We start from the raw sequence: 24,432 nt of genomic DNA, 5'->3' as shown, positions 1-24,432 counted from the left end.
TTTTTTTTTTTTTTTTTTTTTTTTTTTTTTTTTTGGTACCAGGGATCAAACTCAGAACCTTGCACTTGCAAGGCAGATACAGTGCCACTGAGCTAAATCCCCGGCCTACCTAGGGTATTTTTTAATCTCAGGTCTTTATAAATATACTTGAAGTTTACTATGAAAATCTCACAATCTTTCTTCTTCCCTGGAAGTAATTGGTATTCTAAGATTGATGCCTGTCATTTCTTTGTATGTTTTTCTACCTTAAAAGTATTTATAGTCATAAGATATATATCTATATATGTATATATAATATTTATATATAATGTGTATATATATTTTTTGCATCATCTTAAACTTCAACTTGATGGAAAAATAATGTATGTCTAGCATTTTACAGCATGCTTAGGGCTGGGGATTTAGCTCAGTGGTTCTGTGCCTGCCTTACAAGCGCAAGGTCCTGAGTTTGATCCCCAGTACCAAAACAAAACAAAAAACCAAAACCAAACCAAACCAAAACAAAATACAGCATGCTTTATTTTCACTCAGTTTTTTACTTTTGTCCATGATAAAACATGGCTGTTCATGTTGATTTATGCATGTTGATTTGTTACTCCATTCATTTTAACTTTTATTTAGTAAATCATTAAATGAATATTGAATAGTGAGCCTTCTATAAATACTCCTTTTCATGTCACCTTTTGCATAGGTCTTAGAGTATTATTTGAATTGAAGTGGATGTACATTAGGTTTGTCACTTTAAAATTATTCTTTAGGTTACTTTCCCACAGACAACATAAAATAGTTTCTGTTTTTCTGTAACTAAATCAATACTTGGTTAATACTTAAATTTTGCAAAATGGTTATGAAATGATATCTTACTGTAATAGCAAGTGATCTTCCTTTTACTTAATTGCCTTTTAACCTGCGAAGCTTAACACTAATTTTGTCATAAAGGCACATAAATGTGGATATATAAGATTCAATGTTTATTCTTTAGAATTTCTTTTTTTTTTAATTTTTAAGAGTAGGAAACATTTATTGAGAGAAAGCAAGTATAAGAGAGACAGAAAGGGGAAATGAGTTGTTTCTTTTTTTTTTTTTTTGGTACCGAGGATCAAACTTGGGACCTTGCACTTGTGAGGAAGGCAGCAGAACCACTGAGCTAAATCCCTGGTTCTTTATAATATTTCTATTGAGGAATTATTAATTTTAATTTTATGAGTTTTATTATATTAATGTGTACTTAAGAGGAAAAAATCACAAAAATAAAAGTTGAATTTTTAATATTTATTGAATATTTATAAAAAAGCATCAAAGCTTTCAACTTTGACTTCTTTGGTGTACAAAGTCTGAAAAAGAACAACATAGAAATTCTTATATGAACTACAGTGAAAATACTAATAGCTCTTTACAAAAAAAATTCTTCATTTCAATTATCACACCTAAGCCAGTCTGCACACATGACAACAGCATGTTCCATACACATGTATTGCTTACACTGACAGTACATGTGTTTTGCTTCTGGCCTTTTTGTAGGACATACTTGACATCTCACTAATCTGTTTTGTCAGTAGTTTCTAAAATACAAATAAAATGCAGTGTTAAATTCTTTATATGTATTGTTTGTCTAGAATAGGCATCAGCATTTTTGCATCAGCTTTGTATTTACTTACAGAACCTGAAAGAACATCAGAAATAAATTCCTATATGAATTACAGTGAAAATACCAGTAGAACTCTATGATAGAAATAAGCTTTGCTTCAATCGTCACATCCAAAGAAGTCTTTATGACAACTGCATGTTCTGTACAGATGTCTTGCTTACACTGACAGCACATGTGCTTAGCTTTCCTTTCCTATGTTGCAGTCTTGTCACTTTTCTTCTCCCTATTTTTTTAGGAGCTTCCTGCTATATTGTACCACTTACATGTAGCAGAGAAATAAAATATAAGAATATAAAATATCAAATATATAATAAGTGCTTAGAATAGACATCACCATTTTAACATCAACTATTTACTTGCTTACAAAACCTAAAAGATAACATCAGATAAACCTATGTGAACTACAATGTAAATAAAAACAAAAGTCTACCGCAGAAATAATCTTTACTTCAACATCATACCCAAGACTCTTCACACATGACAGCTGCATGTTCCATACACAAATATTGCTTACATTAATAGCACATATGTTTTGTTTTCCTGTCTCATCAACATCACCTACTCCATCTTTGATTTTGTTGTAGAAAGTTTCATCTCAGGCTTTTGTTTTGTCAAGGTTTCCCTATCAGTATTTCCATCATAGTGCAATGTTGACATCAGCAGTACCAATTTGTTTTTCTTCGCCATGTACTACGCCAGTGTAAATCTTTCTGAAATCCAAAGATTGTACTATACAATTCTCTTGTTTTGAAATTGCAATATTTTCATTTGGAATTTCTGCTTTGTTCCTGTGTACAGTTCCTGTACGGGTTAACTTGTGCTCTTTTAGCAAATGTAACATCAATTGGAAACTGGTAAATCAATTGTCAAATGTCACATTCTTATTAGTTTGGGAGATTGGAGCAGTAAGTCCCTTTGCAGCATCAGGATAAATGTCTAAATCAAAAGCATAATAAATCCTTGCATCTACAAGGGCATACATTTTTATGCCATTTTTTGACGCACTGGTTTTCCATACATTTTTTACATTCCTGCAATTACATTGAGAAGTCACTGCTAAGAGCTGGGTGTGGTGGTGCATACCTGTAATTCCAGCACTTGCAAGACTGAGGCAGGTGGATCACCATGAGTTTGAGGCCAACCTGGGCTATATAGTGAGGGCCAGTCTGAACTACAAAACAAGACTCTTGTCTCAAAACACACACACACACACACACACACACACACACACACACGCATGCACATACGCATGCACAAATCCCTGCTAAGTACAGCAGATCTATGAATGCTTTCAGTTCAGCTAGTGAGATGTCATAATAAATAACATTTTTGAATATGGTGTATACAGAACATTGTACTTACATTTCAGCCTTTTTGTATTTCACAGCATCTTGTAGCATTTTGTCTGTTAAAATTTCCAACATCAAATGGTGGTGCTGGCATTCTGTCTAATATGTTTCCCTCTTGCTAAGACCCTCACAATTTTCAGACCTAGTTCTAACTTTGGACTATTTTTTTTGGTTGCTTGGACATTTTGCAACATTTCAACAAGTCTAATAGGTACTCACATTGCTATTTTCTTCATCATCTGAATCAAGCAGGTCTGCATTCTCTTTGTATCAGTCAACATTTATTCCCTTTCATTGTCACAGGATCTTTGGCTCACATGGTCACTGTCATCATCATCATTATCATCATCATACACCCACACAGCTCTTGAAAGCATGTATTTTACCATAATGGATCATCTTCAACATCCATGCATGAATAATCTGATGATTCACTTTTGACCTCTAAAACTTGCAGATTTGGTTTCTCATGTGCCATTGTACTTAATTTTGGCTACTTCATCAAAAAAAAACTTTTTAAAACAAATTCTGGAGTGGTGTGGGTTTGTTGCATGCTCTGTGATGCTTGGGTAAACATGCAAAACCAGTTAGGTGGAGCATAACATATGTAAAAATCTTGTTTTGCACCTTTGCACATGTGCACACACCTTGCTGTTCATTGTATCAAGTGGGTAAACACATAGATTGTTTCCTCTATCCCTCAGAGAAAGGTTCTGAGATGCACAGCTGGCTACTATTACTATAGGGTGCAAATTGACAGTGTTTGAAAATTAAGCACTGGGGCCACTGTCCTCAGTGTCCTGCTCGGTGAGTTAGCCTGTGTTTGTCACTTTCCCATTGTTGGACACAATACCTGACACACACAATTTAAAGGAGAGATTTAATTTGACTCATGTTTTAAGTGGATTCAGTCCATAGTCAGTTGGTTACAAGCAGAAACATCATGGCTGAAGGGGACGGAGGAGCAAAGGTGCTTAGTTTGTAGTGGCTGGGAAGCAGAGTAGGGGAACAGTGTCAGAGAGAAAGGGGTGAGGGACCAGATACAGTATCCAAGGCCATTCCTCCATGACCCATCCAGATAAGCCCAGAAGTATTTTCCACCTATCCCTTGGTTGGTTCCTAAGCCAATCAAGTTGATGCAGTCACACTTAGCTGTCACAGAGCCTTTGTTTACTTTTGCTAATGCCATACAATTATATAATTAAGTTCTGTATAACTATATAAATAACATACCGTATAATTATATTAATCTTTTTATAGTTTGCCTTTTGCAGGAGTCTTATTCAAGACAACTAGTTTTATTGTATGTTAGGTGTATTGCAGATTTTTTTTCTCTCAATCTTTGGTCTATCTTTGAACTTTCTTTAACTCATATAGGACAGCTTATTTTAACTTTAGTGAAGCTGAATTGTTCAGTTTTTACTTTAGCTCTTTGTTTCTTGGGAAATTTTCAATTGATATGTGGCAATGGTGATATTTCTCTATGGTTTCTGACTAGTTTTAAAGCTTTAATTTTCTCATTTACAACTTTAAATCACAGAATATGTTTTTGTGTGTAGTTAAGACAGGAATATGCTAACTAGCTCTCCCTTTACCATTTGAATGGATTGTCTTCCAAACTGATTTGTAATACTCCCTCTGTCCTGCTCTGAGTATCCATATATATCTGGCTGTTTCCAGGATATCTTTTTTTTTTTTTTTTCTCGCACCAGGAATTGAACTCAGGACCTGTACTTACTTGCCTGGCAGGTGTTGTGCCACTGAGCTACATTTCTGGTCCTCCAGGACATCTTCTGTTCCATTGTTTGTTTAACTTACGTTTTAAAAATAAATCATAATGTAGGGTGGGTGGCAATTTTTTATGTTGTATGTTTGTGTGTATAGATATTATTCATTCACTTCTCTCTATGAAGATCAAAACACCCTTATTATAAATAGACTTTTAAAGCTGTTATAGAAGACTGATTTCACTGACTTCTTTGTTGATTTTTTTTTAGCAGCAATTTTCTTTGAATACAATAGTGGCTTGTTATATTAGTTTGAATAGAAGGATCATTATCTGTATTTTACCACCTTCACTCTTAAGGCATTTCCTTTGCTCATCCTTCCTTGACTAGTAGTTTTACAGTTCTTTCTGTTTTCTCTAGTCTAGAACCAGTTATTATCTTGTCTAGAACCAGTTATTATCTTGGCAATTTAGGAATCCTGCATTATTGATACACTACTGGGTACATCATAAACTTGCTTATCACACTAGTTTATTTTGACGTTTGTTTCCCTATGATATTTTTTTTTGTTCAGCTTTGGGTTAAGTTCTAGACAGCAGTTGACAGTATCTCTTTTCAACCTGCTTCCAAGAACTGGGGCTTCACTTCATTATTAGTTTCAAATGTTGAGTGTGGTAACTGTCTTCTGCCTTGAATAGCCATTTTGAATTCTCTTATTCCTTACCTGCTTCTGTCAGCTTTTTAGTCTTGAGCCATTTGTCATATTCAGTTTGACTCACTGCTTTGAGGTTAGTGAAAATAGTTTCTTTATTTCTAGCTTTGCTTGTCTCCCTCCTCCCAATTTTTCCATTTTATAGACTGCCATATTATCATAATCCTTTTCTTTCTTTTTACTGGCAGTCTAGAAGTTTCAAATATCACTTTTATTTAGATGAGTGCCAAATCTTTATCTTATCTCCGATCTCTGCTAGGATACTTTTCCCATGTGGATATACTTACTAGTATGATGAGCCTTCACTGGAAATGCCCTCTATATAAAATTGAACCCATAATTTTACTTTAGAAATTACTTTAAAAACAATTCTTTTGTTTCTTTTCTGGGTAGTATGGAACTTAGAGAGTAGTGTCATCCTATATAATTCACAACCAAGCATCTGTTTTTCTACCTTGAAATTTTCAAGTGTTATTAGCAGCATTTTGCAAGGTTAAAGCAAATATGAAAGTAAGATCATTTTCTAATTTCTTAGGAAACTGAAAAGATGGTATTGTCTTTGATTGAATTAAGCCATAAAGGACGAAAAGATTGGAGGATGTTCAATAAGGGTACTGGGAAAAGGAGTAGAAGCTGTTCTAGAATTATATATTTTCTTTCAGACATGCTGATTTTGAGGTAGTAACATTAAAAACATCATGACTTTTTGCTGCATTTAATTTCTAAGCTCTTATAATAAATTGTTGATATCTTTGCTTTCAAAAATTAAATTTTCCTGAATTAAGTATTTGATCTTGTTACTCTATCACTTATTAAGTACCTTTAAAATAAAGCTTAAATATCTTGGCTGATATTCAAGGCCCTCTACTATTTACCTTAGCTTCTGTTTTACCACTGTTTCTCTGATCTCTACCTAAATTGTGCTACCCTGTATCATTTCAGTAAAACATTGCTTCTTCCTTTATACTCTTGTTTAGTCTTTCCTTTTTCCTTTCCTACAGGACACTACCTTTACAAACCTCATGTTTTTTGGCATATTTTTCGGATTACTCAAGCACACCATGATTTTTCCCTTCTTATAATATGTGGTATTCAGTATTGTACTATTCAGTTGGCCTTTTCTCTTGGGGAAAGAGTGTGCCATTTAATAGCAGTGTGGTTTTGAGCCATTTTTTAAATCTCTGCTTTATTTCTTCATCTACAAAATGGGGATATTGTCTTCGTAGAGTTAATTGGAAAGATTATGAGAAATATGAATATAATGTCGTTAGCAGTATGTGATGTTTGAAGTGTCATAAATAAATATTTTTTATTTATCTCTTTTTCCTTCATCATTATCTTTCTCTTTCAGAGAAACCCTAGTTTTCTAATATTTGCTGTCTGGCACATGCAAGTGCTAAATGAAGGAAACTCCTGTTTCTGCTGTTTCTTTGTGACATGTACAATCACTGATTAGCTCTTAGATTGCTTTGAATAAAGTAATGTGGATAAAAGTAAGAGTACCACTTATTATACTAATTTTTTTGAAAGTTCCTAATATATACTTTTCTTTGGTTTATTACTTGCCTAAGGGAATTATATACAATGAAAGTGCAGTTTTTTATTTTTTTGGTACCAGGGATTGAACTCGGAACTTTGCACTTGCAAGGCAGGTGGCAGAACCAATGAGCTTAATCCTTGGCCCAAAAGTGCAGTTTTAATAATCAGCTCAAGCATCCAATTCCCTCCTATAAATTCTGGTAAAAATTAGATGATAAGATGTGGTTTAGGTCAGAATGCCTATGAATATGCTTTTTAATCTATCTTTCCTGAATTTTTTTCTATTTCACTTTCCAAACTGAAGAGTAGATCTAAACACTTCAGTGGCTTAAAAAGGGTGAGAGGGAATTGGGAATCTGATATACACCCACCAGTATGAAATAAAGGGATATCATAGGCAGCGATAAAGAAAAAACTCTTCCAAACATGTATTGCTATTAACCAGCATGGTTTTTATTGTTCTGAGGCTACAGCATAATCTTATGTCAGCTAGCTTGTGTGTAAAAAGACAGGATAGAGATGGCTAATGATTGAGTCATCTGGGGAAATGGCTCTGGTCCTGTTACTGAGTAGCATCGATCTTAGAGAGGGAACCATGCCGAAGTATTTACAATGAGTACAGTGATCTTCATTATAAAAATGTGGCCTGATTTTTGTTTTTTTAATAGGGGCTCACTGTGTAGTTTTGGCTGGGCTTGAATTCACTGTGTAGCTCAGGCTGCCCTAAACATTGAGATAATCCTACTGCCTCAGCCTCCCCAGTGCTGGTATTATAGGCATGCACCATCGAACCCAGCATTTGGCCTGATGAATGTTGAACTTTGGTCATTCAGATTAGTCACTCTCCTATAGAGATAGATGATCAAGAGTAAGACTGTAAGGGAGGATCACTCTTTTTCCCTTTCCTGACAATTTTAACCCTTTATCCTCAGCCTTGGTGTGAAAGTCAAAGAAGCAGAGAGTGTTGCTATACATTCCTCCTTTATTTAAGTGTGCTTGGAATTAAAAAAAAAACATGATTATCTTACTCATTTCTTTGTTGCTATAGCAAAATACCTGAGACTGGATATTTTATAAAGATTAGACATTTATTTGACTCCTTTTTGAAGCTGGGAAATTCAAGAGTATGACAGTAGCATCTGCTTACCATGTGACCTTCTATTTCTTTTCTAAAAATTTTATTTGTTAGATTATTAGTGCATATTGATTGTACAAAGTAATGGATTTCATCATTATACTTTCATACAAGGTGTGAACAAAATACATCATAAATGTTTAAATAAAAAATGTATTATAGTAAAAGACACATTGCCATTAATCCCACTCAACATATTCCCTTTCTTGAACACACTTAACCAACCTTTATTGCTACTTCCTGAAGCAGTTCTGGAAGTCCTCTTTCATGAGTGTGTAATAAAAAGTACACACTCATGTTGTTGGTGACTGTTAACCAATGGAAGGGCAGGCTCATAAAAACATTATTCACCAAATCTGGTATCATGTGACTTCTGACTCTTCCTCAAAATCACAATGACCATGAAAAATAAATGTTTTGAATTGATTCAGAGCATTGAGGCAGCCACAACAGCATAACTAAAGACATTCATCAAAGAGGATTTCTAGAACTGCTTCAGAAAGTGGCAAGAATGATGAAATAAATGTGTTCAAAGTGAGGGGGAGTAATTTGAGGGGATTTAATGCAAATGGATCTTTCCGTGTAATAAATTTAAAAAATTTAAATATTCACTGTATTTCAAAAATCACACCTCATTCATGCATATAATGTGCTTTGATTTATATCTACTAAGGGCTTTCTTGCTGCATCATAGCAGGGTAGACTGCCACATAACAAAGCAAGTATGTTAGCTCAGGTCTTTCCTGCGACAACAGAAGCCTCACCTTCATGACCTCATCTAATCTTCATGACCTTCCAAAGGCCTCACATTCAAATGCTATCAACATATGAATTTGGGGATTAAATTTTCAATGATAAACTTTTAGGGAATACCTTCAAACTACAGCAGTTACCTAAATTAAATTATTAATATACTTCTCAGTGTATAGAGGTGAGTGAAAGCAGATATGTTTTCTCTAGCTCTCTCTTTATTCTCCAGGTGTACCTTTGAGTTGGTTGGTTAATTTGGTTTTCTGGCTTTTTGAAGTTCATTGTTACTCTTAAAGATTCATTATTGTATCTGACAGTTGCTGCAGTACTTCCTACTGGACAGGATAGAAGTAGATGTTCATAAGAGCCTTATAGCACTGTGTTCCCAAGTCTTTTTTAATGTTTCAGTAGACTTTTTCTGACTGGAGCTGCTAAGTGATCTTTATTCCTTTTGTGCTTGCCAAGTTTGCGGCCATGAGGCTGAAGACCAAAAGCCCATTACCTCTTAACTCACACCACTCAGTTTTCCTTCTGCTTTTTTAGTATCATATTTATCTGATTTTAGATAAGGACTTGGTGTGAGTTATTCAAGTTTTTCCCCTTAATTTCTTTACATTCTTGTGAATCTGGTAGTTGATAGTTTTCAAGTTTTGAATGACTAGTCCCATAAAAGCTAAGGGGAATGCAACATTCAGTCAAGATCTGTCAGAATGAAAGTAATGGATCCATTTGAATAGTGGTTGCCATATTTTCCTTTTATTAGGAACTTTTTTCTGTTAGAAACTTTTGAAAAAAATGACATTCTTTTTTTTTTTTTTGGTACTGGGGATCAAACTTGGGCCCTTGAGCTTGGGCTTGCGAGGCAGGCAGCAGAACCACTGAGCTAAATCCCCAGCCCTAAGAAATGACATTCTTCCTTGTTTCTTGACTGGCAAAGGGCAGTATTTTCAGAAATAGCTATGCAAGTGCAAGGACCCAAGTTCAATTGCTGATACCAAAAAAAAAAGAAAAAAAAGAAAAAAAAAAGAAATAGCTATGTGGTTCTCAGGAGAAAACATTCTTTTACTATGAAATATACTTACCCAAAATTTTGGAAAAATTGAAATCTAAATTAGAAAGATAACCATAATGTGTTTGGGGTAAAAATTATCTCAAAATATTTTAGCTAGTATTTTTGAGAACAGTTTCTTTTATTAGTAATTGTGGGATTTCAACAAAGTAAAAATGTGTGATAGACCAAAGTGATGCCTACTGGTTGAAAGCACGATTCACTCAAAACTCTTGGAGACAATTCGTTTTAATAGTAAATATTTCTATTCATAGTTCTTATTTTGCCTTATTTTTACTTAATTTGATTGGAGCAAGATTTGAATGAAAGCTCACTTGTAATTGATAAAATTAAAATGTAGTTGAAATGAAAACAAATTCAAAATTTCAAAATATAACCTATTACAATATTAAAATATCACAATATTGTAATATATTATTTTCAAATATAACATGTATGTATATATATATTCCTTTGAGTACCATGATTAATGCTCATTTTTTAAGTATACTAAAATTTCAGTATTATAGATTTTGTTTAAGTTAAAGTTATTTTGTTTACTTTCCTTTTGAACAGTGACAATACTTTGTCGGGGAGCTTTATTAACTGTGTTTAACTCATTGGAAATTCATATTTAGTCTACCCATTTTGCTGCAAATAACTTTTATATTCCTTTGAGTACCATGATTAATGCTCATTTTTTAAGTATACTAAAATTTCAGTATTATAGATTTTGTTTAAGTTAAAGTTATTTTGTTTACTTTCCTTTTGAACAGTGACAATACTTTGTCGGGGAGCTTTATTAACTGTGTTTAACTCATTGGAAATTCATATTTAGTCTACCCATTTTGCTGCAAATAACTTTTAAAAAATAAAAATAACATGTTCGTTCTTTAACCTTAAAGTATTTGTCATCTTTTGTATATCAAATTTATTGGACTGCAGTAGTTGTGCATTTTGGCTGTAATGTTTATTATGACATCACTGTAACCTATATGCAGTATGTGAATTCAGATGGTTTTAGTGTTAAATATTTTCATAATTATGCTAGTTTTGGCAGTTCACTTGGAACTTTTTCACATCTCTTTAATGAACATGTTTTACTTCTGGGCTTTTGAGGCAACCACATGTTTCAGAAATTAATAGTATGCTTTTAATGCTAACATTGTGCAGAAGTGTATAACTGGACATTGTAATTTAGTTTTAATTAAGAGTAGTAGTCTTTCAGTATTTAAAGACTATAGCATCCCTCAAAATAAAAAAGCATGCCATATGAAAAATTGAATTGCGAAGCTCTTGGTGGAATGGAATACTCTGATGTTATTCTTGGCATTAGTTTAAAAATGTAAGTTCATGCAAAAATTTTGTTTTTTTGTTAACAAATATTTTATTTTTTGCTGGTATGAACTTTCAGACAATTTCCCCCCTAAAGTATCACTAGCATCTGAAGCCATGTTCTTTTAAAAGTTTTACTTTTTATTATTGTGTATTTCTTTTAGTGTGATATTGAATAAGAATTATTATTGTTATTCTTTTTGAACATGGTCTTGCTTTGTAATTCAAGCTGGCCTTGAAATCACTTTATATCCCAGGCTGGCCTCAAACATGCAGAGATCCTTCTGCCTCAGCCTCGCAAGAGCTGGGACTGTAGGTGTGTATCTCCACACCTGGCCAAGACTTACTTTTTTCTAAAGGAGGTCTTCTCATGGTTCTCACTTGCTTCTAATTTCTTATTATAGCAGTGAATTTAATGATTATTCTTTTTATTTGCTCTTAAACTTTTCTTTAAATACATGAAATAGAAACAATGATCATCAAGTTATAAAATGTTATTATTGATTATAGAACTGATGTATAGCACAACATGATTTATCTTTTATATAGGTATCTTTGCTGTCTGACTCTGCATCTTTCTTTCAGTTTGAAATGTGCTTTTATCTTTAAAAAAGAGAATAAGAAGTTATCAGGTATCTATCTTTACATCGTTTTACTACCCTACCTGATTTTTTCCCTTCTAACGCCTATCTTCTGAAGAAACAGTTTATGTTTTTAAGGTCTGTTGATAACTTTTCATTCATTTTTTATTATTAGTACACAGTTGCAGAACATAATGATTACATCCCTTGTGGGTAATTGGTACATGTATATAATACATCTTAATTTTTTTGTTGCTTTTCCCTCCTCTTCTTTCTCCTTCCATCTCTTGATCCCCTTTTCATTTGAGGAGAATTTTGTCTCTTGCTCTTTATTAATATTTGGGAAAGTTAAAAAAATCATATCACAATGATACATGCAAACCCATGTTTATAGCAGCACAATTTGTAATAATTATATCTTGGAAGCAGGCTATATAACCATCAATAGACAAAGTATTTACACACAATGGAGTACTACTCTATCATAAAGAAGGATAAACGAGTCATTTGTAGAACAGTAGCTGTACCTTGAGATCATAAGGTTGAGTGAAATAAATTATTTGTTCATTGAGCTACTTATTTACTGCTTCTACTCCTATCCTTTACCTGGAACTACATTTCTTTATAGATAGGATTACCAAATCCTGAAATGGTTCAACTAGAATGAGGACTAAGTGTATCTTTGTCATACTTAGTACCATATTATTATTGAATCTATCCATACCTTTAGCTTGTGATCTTGTTCTTCATTTTAAACATTTGTATACTCTCCCTTATTTGACCAACCGTCATTCCTTATGATAGATATGCTTCATAGATTTATACTATTTTGCTTTTTCTTATGGTTCTCCCTCTTATTCATCCTTTAGCTTCCAATCTTAACCTAAAATATATCTACCTTGGATTTACAGGCTTAATTTAAAACTCTTTGTGTTACTGTTACTTAAACGTAAAAACGTAACTGCAGTCATAGAATTAATTATATATGTGATAGATTCAGAAGTCCTTTAAGACAAGCATTATACCTAATTTATATTAATAATTAAATTCAATGACTAGAACATAAGGACACTATGTAAATATTGAATTAGAACAGGAAAAAATGCTCAATTTTATAAGTAAGGAGGTACATTATACATTAAAATATGTATAATTTAAGTTTCTATGTGATATGAAAACAGTTAAACTTTATTTCTAATATGAATAATAATTCAGTAAGGACTGTTCAGTAGGATACAGAAGAGTAGTGATGTTTAAGATTAATCTTTAAAGTTGACTAAGAAGATAGCTTGGATTCTAAATAGTGAGGAGTTAAGTATATGAACAGCACTTTGGAATACTAAGACCTTTCTTTTTTCATTTTGTGCTTAGAGATGGAAATTTTTAAGAACTTCCATTAAACCATTGTTTCTTTTGCAAAAGACATAGTTAAGAGGAATAAGTTAAACTACTGATTAGTTTTAAAATGCTGTTTGAAAATGGACATTATGAAATTTGGTTACACTGTGTAGATTTTCAGGACTAGAAAATAAAGCTAGAAGTCTATGTCTATGTAATCTTATTATCCATAAACTGCATATATTGCACAATATTTATCCTGGGTCTTTAATGTGATTGATGTGTTTCTTTTTCCTTTCTTTATAATATCAATAGGATGATCATGAAAGCTGTGGCTCTAATTCTACTAATCGTAGTACTACTGAGAACACAAAGTCATCACTAAAACCCCGGAGAATTCAGCAGGCTGCTCCTACAGATCCTGATTTACCACCAGGTAACTTCTAATGAGGTTGATAGCGCCCAGATTGCAGTTGTTACTGATCCTTGTTTTAGTGCTTTGTAGAATATATACTGTTAGGCAGTATATAAATGTCCATTTGCTACATGGTTTCAAAACACGTAGGGTCCAGAGCCAACATTTGTGAGGACAGATGGCTTTCATTCAGATTTTAATTTTTTTTTTATGACAAGTAATTGAGTTGCCTACACTCCTTCTCAACAAAGACTCATGATCACTTTTTTTCTTTTGTATGTTGGTAAAAGATAGTGAATTGTTCTGAGTGTCTGGAAGTGAAATTATAAGATTGTATAAGTGGAAGAGATCATCTCTGTTTTTATTTCTTGATGTGTTTATTTACCTTGGACAGTTACTAAAAAAGTAGTCCCATGGTAAGTATGAATGAAAAAAAAAAAGGTCCCTGCATGTCAGTCTGTGGCCGGAGTGAATGTTACCCTTTTACAGTTAGGAGTTATTAGTCACTTTTTATTTTTTTTAAAAAATTATTCAGTCATTTTTGTGAGGTATGGTGAACAATGGTATATACTTGTTTTTCCATGACAAAGTGTTGTAAGCTTTCTGCTGTTTTAGATTTAATTGTTGACTCTTGCTTTGTATTTTATTTCTTTTAAGAAGTAACATGCTTTTAAAAGAAGTTTAAATTTGTTGTCACAAAAAGTTTCTAACCTGAATGTACTCAATATATTCCCTACACTTTAGATGGCCCTCTAGAGCTTATATAAGAATTTAGACCAGTATCATGGTAATTGGCCTGTTTTTAGTGACATACAACACAGAGCATCCAGTTTTGTTTGTTTGTCTGTTTGTTTTGGTACCAGGGATTGAACTTGGGACCTTGCGCTTGCCAGGCATGTGCTGTGCTGCTGAGCTAAATCCCCAGCCTGAGCATCTTATTTTTTGAGACATAAAACAGAACTGTGTTCTACTAAAACTACTTGAGGTAGCTTTTGGTTTAGCATGTGCTTTTCTACTTTAACTAACAGGAACACTCATATCCTCTGTTATGTTAATATAAATTGTAGTTAGGGAGTTGCTTTAAGAGGTAAATGAATCAGGCTGGGGATTTAGCTCAGTGGCACTGCACTTGCCTCGCAAGTAAAAGGTCCTGAGTTCGATCTCCAGTACTCCCCACCCCCACAAAAAAATTAAAGGAATCTGTTGGCCATTTATTGGGAGTCAGAGCAGCTAAACTTAATTTTGACAAAAGAAAAAAAGGGATAATTTGAGAGTCCAATTGGATAAATGGTAAATTACAGACATTCCTCAGTTAACAACCAAATTCCATTCCCTCAGCTGGGTAGTTACATGAATTGTTTGCTAAAGGAGAAATTGTATGTAGTATGTACATTACAATATTCAGAAAAAAGAAATGGTCAGAGGAAACCCCAACTTGATGACTTGGCCTTTTATTTGCACAACTTTTACGTCCAGAGCTGTCATGTATAACAGAACATAAAACTACAGCACAGTAATGTATAGTACAAAATTACAGTGCTATATAAACAAGGTGTACTGCACAAAAGACATCAGGGCTTTATTAACAAGATGTACAGAACTGTACAAAAAAGGATGGGTTGTAAGTCTGAACATTCGTCAAACAGGTCATTAAACAAGGAACATCTGTATTTTATTGAAAGGATAACCCATATGGTTATTTGAGGACCTATTTCTGGCAACCATATTCTGCCTGGGAGTCATATTAAGGTTCTTTCCTAGCAAGGTAAATTCCTGTTTTCAAAGTTTTCTCGGGCAGGGTTATTTCTTCTGGGGTTTGTGGTTATAGTTTTGGAATTTGAGCATTTATATGTAGCCAGAGATGATTTTTGAGAAAAATTTTAGTATTGTCAGTAGTCAGACATTCGTTTTACTTCTTTGAAGGATAGGTGTCTTTCTAACAGGAAAAGAATAAAAGTCAATATCTTACATCCTCCTTGCAATATTTATTCATGTTATCTAGAGCACTCTTTTTTCAGAATATGGATCTTGACTAATTAGTGTATTGTTAAAGTAATTTAGTGGGTCATGGCAAGTATTTGAAAAAAAAAATATGGCATAGCCAGGCATGGTAGTGCATGCCTATAATCCTGGCACTTTAGGATAATCACAAATTCAGGCCCAGCCTGGGCAATTTAGTAACATAGTGAGAGCTTGACTCAGAATAGAATAGAAAAGAAAAAAGAATATCATAGAATGGGAGAAAGGAATGGCTAGGAATGTAACCCTGGGTTCAGTCTCAGTACCACCATCAACAAATTTAGACATAAAATATATATGACTCACAGGATATATATAATTTATATATACTTATAAATATATCAGAATGGAAGACGACCTAGCATATTGGCATTTAGTAAAAGTTAGTAGTATTTCAAGAAATGTCCTGAGGTTTGATGTGATTTTTTTTTGGGGGGGGGTACCTGGAATGAAACTCGGGACCTTGAGCTCATGAGGCAGGTGGCAGAACCAGTGAGCTAACCCCCTGGCCCTGATGTGATATTTTTTATTGGGAAGTTCAAAAGAGTTTGAATCTGATTGCAAGCACACACATTTTCTTTAAGTTAATAATATAGTGCAGTATCTTTACTGCTAATAATAAGTCTTGAATTGTGGCTTTAGTAAATCTTGTAAAATATGCTGTTTTAGAGAGATAGTTTAATGATGCTTTATTTATTCATTTATGCTTTCCTTATGTTCTCTACATTTCATTCATTCATTCACTAAGGTGCTGAGAATCAAACTGAGGGCTTCATGTATGCTAAACTAACATTCTACCACTAAGCCACACCACCACCAGCCTTTGCACATTCAAAATTAGTATATTATTTAGGGCAGTGATGGAAAACCTTTTAGAGCTTTCAATGATAACATACAGCCCTGTGTGACATAGGTTCACTATCACTGCTTTAGGGTATTTGCATACTTATTAAAATAGGTGAATAGACCTTAACTTAGGCCTCTGATCTAGTCCACATTTTGTGAATGAGAAAACTGAAATTCAGATATTTTGGAATATTTGGTGAGACATTATTAAATTGTAGTCATATACTCAGATTTTTCAGTTTTCTTCAGAAAATATTGAATATAAAATAAAGAACAGGGCTGGAGATTTAGCTCAATGGTTCTGGTGCCTGCCTTGCAAGCACAAAGACCCGAGTTTGATCCCCAGTGCCAAAAAAAAAAAAAAAAAAAAAAAAATGTGGTCCCCCCAAGAAAAAAAAAAAAAAAAAAAAAAAAAAGACTGTGTGTGTATGACACACATGTGTCCGCTTGCATTTAAATGGTTGCCATCCTGGGCTTTGAGGACTTGGTTTTCTGATAAAAGCTCTTGAAGGAAGTTTAATAATAGTTGGAAGAGATATCAGGTAAAATATTTAAAACATTGTAATATATTATCTATTCAAGAACCTGACTCCAAAGTGACAGAATATTATAGGAGATAGCAGAAATGTTCATCCTTTCTGTTTGCCTTTGAGGGTATAAGAATTTAAAGCCATTCTTTTCTGGAATGTTGAAGAGCAGAGAAGAACCTGTTGGCAAATGATTTAAAAAATGCCAATCCTGGCACCGTGGCACATGCCACCACACCTGGCTTGTATCTTTTATTTTTTATTTTTTTATGTTTGGTTAAACATTTTAAAGCTTTTTACTGTTTAAGACTGCATTTTAGTTTTCTAATAGAACTTTCTTAAAACAACAATGACAAATTTTATAAGTTAGGGTAATGTTAAGTAGTAGACAAATTACTGCTAAATTTCAGTGGCTTAACCTAACGGAAATGTTTTTTAATGTATTAGTCCAAAGATAGTGTCCTATCAAAATATTTTTATTTGAGGTCTTTGGTTTCTTCTAGGCTAACTTTTGGATTCTGGTGCTTTCAGTTTGCTCAGAAGGAATGGAGAAGACCTCCCTACTACTTATAATATTCCTAGGCTGCAGTTACGCATATTCTGCTCATATTTTATTGAGGGAAACTATTTGCATAGGATGTCTGTCTGTCTGTCCATCTGTCCATCCATCCATTGATATCTCTATCTATCTATCTATCTATCTATCTATCTATGTATAAAATTTTATCTCATTTTGGAAGGGAAACCAAAATTTATGAATGGGTAGCCATTCTTCGCTGTTGCACAAATGTACTTATTAACGTGTCAGTCCATTTTAAAATAGATTCTGCTTCAAATTAGTTTTTATGATAATGTCCTTTAAGCTATCTGAAGTTTATATTGTATTTATTATAGTAAAAGTGTTAATTGGAGAGTCTCTTTTTCATTGTACTAAGTATGAATTTCAAAATATTGTTTATTGAGGGCAGATTGTTTTAGAACTGTGTAGCAGAGTCAGCACCCAGCATGTAACACAGTATACATTCTTTTGATGCACACATTAAATATTTTACATTGACAGAAACTTAGTCAAAAAGGAAGTCTTGACAAATTTAAAAGTATCACATATAAATAAACCATCCTGTCCGACCACAATGCAATTAGACTAATTATTGATGCCATTTATACCTAAGATATAACATTTATTGAAATCTACCATCTTATTTTTCATCTTTGTAAGCTCTCTCTCTTTTTTTTTTTTTTTTTTTTTTTTGCTCCTGTTTTCCCCCTCTTGCATATTATTTTCAGAGTCTTGAAGTAGTTGCTCCATATGTCTGTCCAGGTTTTATGGTTAACTTCACTGGGTGAGAGAGGGTACTTTACCTAGAATTGGAGTCTTCCATTTTGGTGTAATCTTTAGAGACCCTTTTCTTTCAATACATGCACATACTTTCTTGTATAATGTGGGTTTTCTATTTAACGTTATGCCACTAATGTGTTTTCAGGACATGTTTTTTACAATGTTATTTTAATCAGTGTTGTGATCAAAATAACATTGTGTAATTACCCACAGTTTATATAATGGATTTTTGTTTGATATTTAGGTTGTCCTTTTTAGTTTTGTGAAATGCTTTAAATATACTGTGAGGTAAATCTTTCCAAGTACCTCTGCTTATTTCTTTTGAAGAAACTCTTACTAATTTTCACAATCAAAATTTATGAATAATTTAAAAGTGTTTGTTATAGGTAGAATTACTATGTTGAATTTTGGTGGAGTACTGGGTTTTTTTATTATTAAAAATATTTCCTTGAGGGCTGGGGATTTAGCTCAGTGGTTTCACCGCCTGCCTTGCAAGCGCAAGGGCCCAAGTTTGATCCCCGGTACCAAAAAAAAAAAAAAAAAAAAAACTTCCTTGAAACTTTAATAGATGAAAAAATGCTCATATATTTTATTGCTAATTGGATTACCATTTTAATTTTATTTTTGTTTTATCATTTTGTGTAGAAAAGCTAATTTTTGTATTTTGTTAGTTGATCACTATCTGGATTTTTAGTTGCTTCTTTTGGATTCTCTAAACATACTGATATCTTCTCAAAATGATAATATTGTGTCTTCCTTTTGAATAACTTATTTTTTTTCCCTTCTTAATTAGTTGTGTGTAACTGTTGTGACCATCTTAAGTAATAATATGTATAGTGAATATCTCAAATCAGAGCTGTTTTCTGTGGCTTCTAAAGTAACTGCCTTTTTATTGACTAGGTATCAAGTCTGATGAATGCTTTTTAAATTTAAATTTAAAATAAAGTAAAAGGTTATTGTGAGAGCCTTCTGCATGTGACTTGCTGTGGTGTGTATATTATTGTATATTTTATTGACAATATTTCTTATTCTTAGACATTGAAAAAATTCTTAAACCTTGAAATAACTTCAGCATTATAACGAACTTATTTTCTCTTTAACTGTTTAAGTTGTCTTTATCATGGATGTTGCATAACTTTGGAGTTAAGTTGCTAATTTATGAGAAAGTTTTATGTCAAAATTCGACAAAGGTGTTTCTAAATCATTTAACTAAGTTGTCAACCATGGAGTTTCTGATTTTTAGAACTTAACTTCCCATTGACCAAGTCAGATGAATCAGTGTCATATGCTCTTTCTTTGTAACCAAAAGTATTTGATACATGGTTATTTGTATTTTTTATTTTTGGTACCAGGGATTGAACTCAGGACCTTGTACTTGCGAGGCAGACAGTGGCAGCACTGAGCTAAATCCCTGGCCCCGATACATGGTTATTTTAATTTAAGAATATCAAAGAATAGAAAATTTTCCTTTTAGGACTTAATAGATTAACAGAGAAGATAGCTATGCATTTATACAATGCATAAACCCAGAAGGCAGAAGTAACATAAACCTAAGAAAAGCATTCATGTATTCTGTTCTACTTTTGTTTCAATATTACATGCTAGTAAGTCAATATAGTTGATTTTTTAGCTTGATTACATTTATCCTATCTTCCATCAGTTATAACTTGTGGATATTTTTATGGTGAAAGGAAAATGATGATGATGTTAGCTAGTTAAGAAAAAAGAAATTTAAACAGGCTCGTCTAATATGTTGTATATTCACCAATAGTAACCTTGCTGCATTTAAAAGATGTTTATAAAATAGGCAAAAACAGGAGTACTTTCAGTGTAGGGTAATCCTTGTATGTGATCTATTATGTTATTGAAAAATATAGTCTTTGTGGTTTCTCTTAATACATATATACTTCATTATAAAACTTGGGTAAAAGTGTTTTTGGGCTGGATTTACTACTTATAATATTACTTTGGCAAATCTTTAATCCTATCTAAATTTTAGTTTCCTTTTTTCAGAGTGTGCTAAATTATGCCTACCTTGCACATAAAGTTCAGCAGCATTTTAAGAAATAATTACCTATAGACTTGTGGCTAATTGAACACTTTTGTTTTACTTTATAGGATATGTGCAGAGTCTGATTAGACGAGTTGTAAATAATGTAAACATTGTTATAAACAATCTCATACTGAAATATGTTGAAGATGATATTGTCCTTTCAGTCAACATCACTTCTGCAGAGTGCTATACAGTAAGTGAATTATGGGATCGTGCATTCATGGATATTTCTGGTAAGTAAGAAAATAGTGTACATTCTTCCATAAATAAAATAATTGCCTTGATTTCTTAACAGTTTTGCAGGTCATCTGGTTTTTTTGGTAATGTAATAAAAGGTTGATGCTCTGTTGTAGGAAAAATGCACATGTAAAATATTTAGTAAATAATTATAGGGAGGTTAGGAGAATCCTAGATTAAGACTGGGTATGGTGGTACGTGCTTGTTATCCTAGCACTCTGGACAGCTGAGGCAGGAGAATTGCAAATTTGGGCCCAGCCAGGGAAACTTAGCAATTTTGTGAGACTATCTTAAAATTAAAATATAAAGAAAGTTCAGGGGATGTAGGTTAGTTTAGAAGCCCTGGATTCACTTCCCAGTATTACAAAAATACAAAACAAAACCCCACAGTTTTGGTCTCCTTTGTGAAGATTCTTAATTTTCCTTCTTAACTATCACATGCTTGTTTTACATATGACATATAATATTTTACAGCATTATAAGTTATATCAATAAAAATTAAATGACATTTACTTTGCATTATTTAGGGGGAAAGGGAGCATGTTGCTTTTACATAGCTCTGTAGTAACAATTGTGATTGATACATGTTCTAGTCTATATATTCTAAACCACATGTAGAATTTTTGGTAATTCTGAAACTTAATTATGTACCTTGTTACATTCTTCAGCTTACCAACAAGAACCATTAAATAATACAGTAATTTTTAATAACTAATTTGGTACTATTTTAGTTATAGTTCTGTATGCTAAGCACTGTGATAACAATGAAAATATAGCTATAAAGGAGGTAGATACTGTTTCATTTTGTGAGGAGAGACTAAATAGGCTATAATATTTGTTGATACATTTACTCAAAGGGTAAGGAATGAATTTTTGGAAAATAAAGTAAAAGATTACTATGAGAGCCTTCTGCATGTGACTTGCTGTGGTGTATATATTTGTTCAAGGTACTATCAGTAATTGAGTTACAGTTCTGCTGTCCTTCTTAGAAGTTATATGACCTTGGATGAATTTACCTCTCCTTTCTGTTTCCTTATTTGTAAATCAGGTACAAAGTGGGACCTTGTGTATGGATTAATTTTATTAAGTCAGCTAATACAATGAAAAGACTAGTGTAAGTCACCAGTCAGCGCTAGAAAATAAGTTGTTAATATTATTTACATTTTTTTTCTACTTCTGCTGACATGTATTTTCTCATATTAAGTCCTAGTTAAAGGGTTAATACAAAGTAAAAATTAATCTTAATACTATTTAACTTAAAGTGTTCAACTAGAAACTAGCAGAACTGGAATACAGTTCTCCTCTCTCCCTCTCTCCCTCTCTTCTTTCTTTCTGGCAGGGTCTCACTATGTAGTTCAGGCTGGCTTTGGACTCTCAGCTATTGTCCTGCCTCAGCTTCCTGAGTGCTGGGATTACAGGTGTGCACCACACAGTGCCTGGCTTGGAATAATTTCATTTTTGTGCTTTCCAAGTTTCAGTCTTCATATTTTGCAAATGGATGTTGATTCAGATCTTGGAGCTTTGTTGTGAGGCATACATAAGAGTATATGCAGAGGCTTAAACGTTGTTTATGACACATTATTAAAGCATCCTTTTTAATCCTCTGTGGAGATAAATATTTGATGAAAAAGGCAGAAGTATATGCTATGGAGTAAACTTGATAATGTAGAATTGAATAAATGAATCGACATTTCAGGTGAGGCCATTTCACTTTTAGTTTTAATATAGAAATAATACAAATATTAGTTTGGGAAATTATTCCAGTGAAAAAGAGTCTTAGATAAACAGCTGGAGAATTTTGACTTGAATCTTCCCTCAGTTACCCTAGTGCAGCCTTGGATGGGTCATTTGTAAAATGTGAATTATCACTACTGTTAAAATCCCAATGAATATGTGAGAATTAAATTGATAATCTGTGAAATCTCATTATGATGAAACTGATGAAGCCAGTAAAATAGTGTCATCCATGTACTGAGGGCTTGCCAACTTCCAGCCCAGGTTTTATGTCTTTTATATTATTTTGTTTAACAGTCTGAGGTAGACATTATTTCCCTTACAAAGGAATTCATGTAACATGTATTAGTTATAAGATATAATGAGGACTGCCTATCTGAATAACTGGAATATTAACAGTAGTTTACCCCAACCAATATTTTTTTCCTATTCAATCCTTTTCTTCCTCCTAGAGTTAACCACTGACTTTAATTTTATTCACTTGCATAAAAAATTTCTGCAATGGAAAAAGAGTGAAGTACTACTACATGCTACAATGTAGAAGACCCTTGAAAATATGTTGAGTGAAAGAAGTCAGAAACAGAAGCCCACATATTTTTCTTCCACTCTGAATTGTTGAGAATAGACAATTGTATACAGACAGAAAGTAAATCGGATGGGGGAAACTGAAAGGATTGGAGAAGTGATATATAAATAAAGTGTACAGATTTTTAATTTTTAAAAATTTTATTTATTTCTTTATTTAGTATCAGGGATTGAACTTTGGACCTTGTACTTGAGAAGCAGGCGGTGGAACCACTGAGCTAAATCCCCAGCCCCAGATTTTTTATTTTTGAAATGAAAGTTCTATGAATGTATTAAATAGGATTCTATTATATGTTTTAAGTTGGTTAATTTTATGTGAATTTTACTGTGGTAAAGTTTATCGCTTTTATAATCATGTTTTTATATATATGTAAATGTTTCACTTGGTTACATGTATTTCTGAGCTTTGTAAAAATATTTTAGATGTTGCCTTGAGGTTTTTTGTTTTCAGTGCTGTTTTTTGTATTTCATCATATTTTTTCAGATTTTTATGCTTACATGTTTGCAGTACATTTGTCATGGTATTTGGTACATGTATATTTTGTTATATTGTCGCAAAAAGTTGTAGATCATTTATTTCCAGTGAAGAAATTTTTTTACTATTTAAACATGCCAAACTGTGTCTGTGTCCCTGTCCGTGTGTGTGTGTGTCCGTGTGTGTGTCCGTGTGTGTGTGTGTGTTTGATGATGGACATTTGAATTGTTTCAAGATTTTTGCTGTTATAAATAGTGCTGTTATGAATCTTTTTGTACATATCTTGTGATGAATGTGATTTTTTTTTTTTTTTGGTGGTGGTACTTAGGATCGAACCTGGGGCCTTGCACATGCTAGGCAAACACTCTACCACTGAGCTATATCCTCAGTGCATAAATGTTTCTTTAGAGTATATACTTAAGAGTAGGTTTGTTAGTTGGAAGTTATACAAATATTCACATTTTCAAGACAATGCCCTTTCATTTTCTAGAGTACTTGTATACATCATTATTTTCTCATCTTACAATTAAATTGTAGCATATCATCTATCTTAAGTACTATAACTAGAGTTTGTTTTATGTTTCAAAAAAGATAATTCTTACTATATTTTAAAGCTTAATAATTTCCATTGAAATAATAATTTCTATTTAATTACTTTTTTGTTTTGGTACCGGGGATCAAACTTGGATACTTGCAAGTCACTTGGCGGAACCACTGAGCTAAATCCCCGCCCCAATAATTTCTAAAATAACCTTGAAATATGACTACATTCTTATATACTCTGCAGTTAGATGGCTAGAGTTTGAATTAGACAAACTATTTACCCTTATCATGCCTAAGTTTTACATCTTTTTAACAAGGCTGTATAAATGTTGTCAGATAAGGGATGTAAAAGTCTTAATATAGTATCTGTGTAAGAGTAGTTTAGCAAATGTTAATTTTTGTTATAAATAGAGGAAACCAAGAGGGTTTTAAATGATTGGTTTCATTTTGTCTATTCATTATAATATCTTAATTTGTGTACATGCATATAAGTTTTA

The 24,432-nt window shown here is 32.9% G+C and overlaps 1 protein-coding gene across 4 annotated transcripts in view; it reads left to right on the top strand.

The window, feature by feature from the left end:
• Positions 1–24,432, top strand: part of Vps13b (vacuolar protein sorting 13 homolog B) — a 675,222-nt gene that overhangs the window by 14,465 nt on the left and 636,325 nt on the right. For all 4 annotated transcript variants that reach the window (XM_033759979.1, XM_010619560.3, XM_010619559.3 and 1 more), the window contains exons 4-5: positions 13,478–13,598; positions 20,427–20,594. In XM_033759979.1, the coding sequence (XP_033615870.1) occupies positions 13,478–13,598; positions 20,427–20,594 (289 nt within the window). The remainder of the gene's footprint in view (positions 1–13,477; positions 13,599–20,426; positions 20,595–24,432) is intronic.

The sequence above is a fragment of the Fukomys damarensis genome, unplaced genomic scaffold (assembly GCF_012274545.1).
Source record: "Fukomys damarensis isolate Sample0158 unplaced genomic scaffold, DMR_v1.0_HiC HiC_scaffold_5, whole genome shotgun sequence".
NCBI classification, from domain to species: domain Eukaryota; kingdom Metazoa; phylum Chordata; class Mammalia; order Rodentia; family Bathyergidae; genus Fukomys; species Fukomys damarensis.
This window is presented reverse-complemented; position numbering and strand designations above follow the sequence as displayed.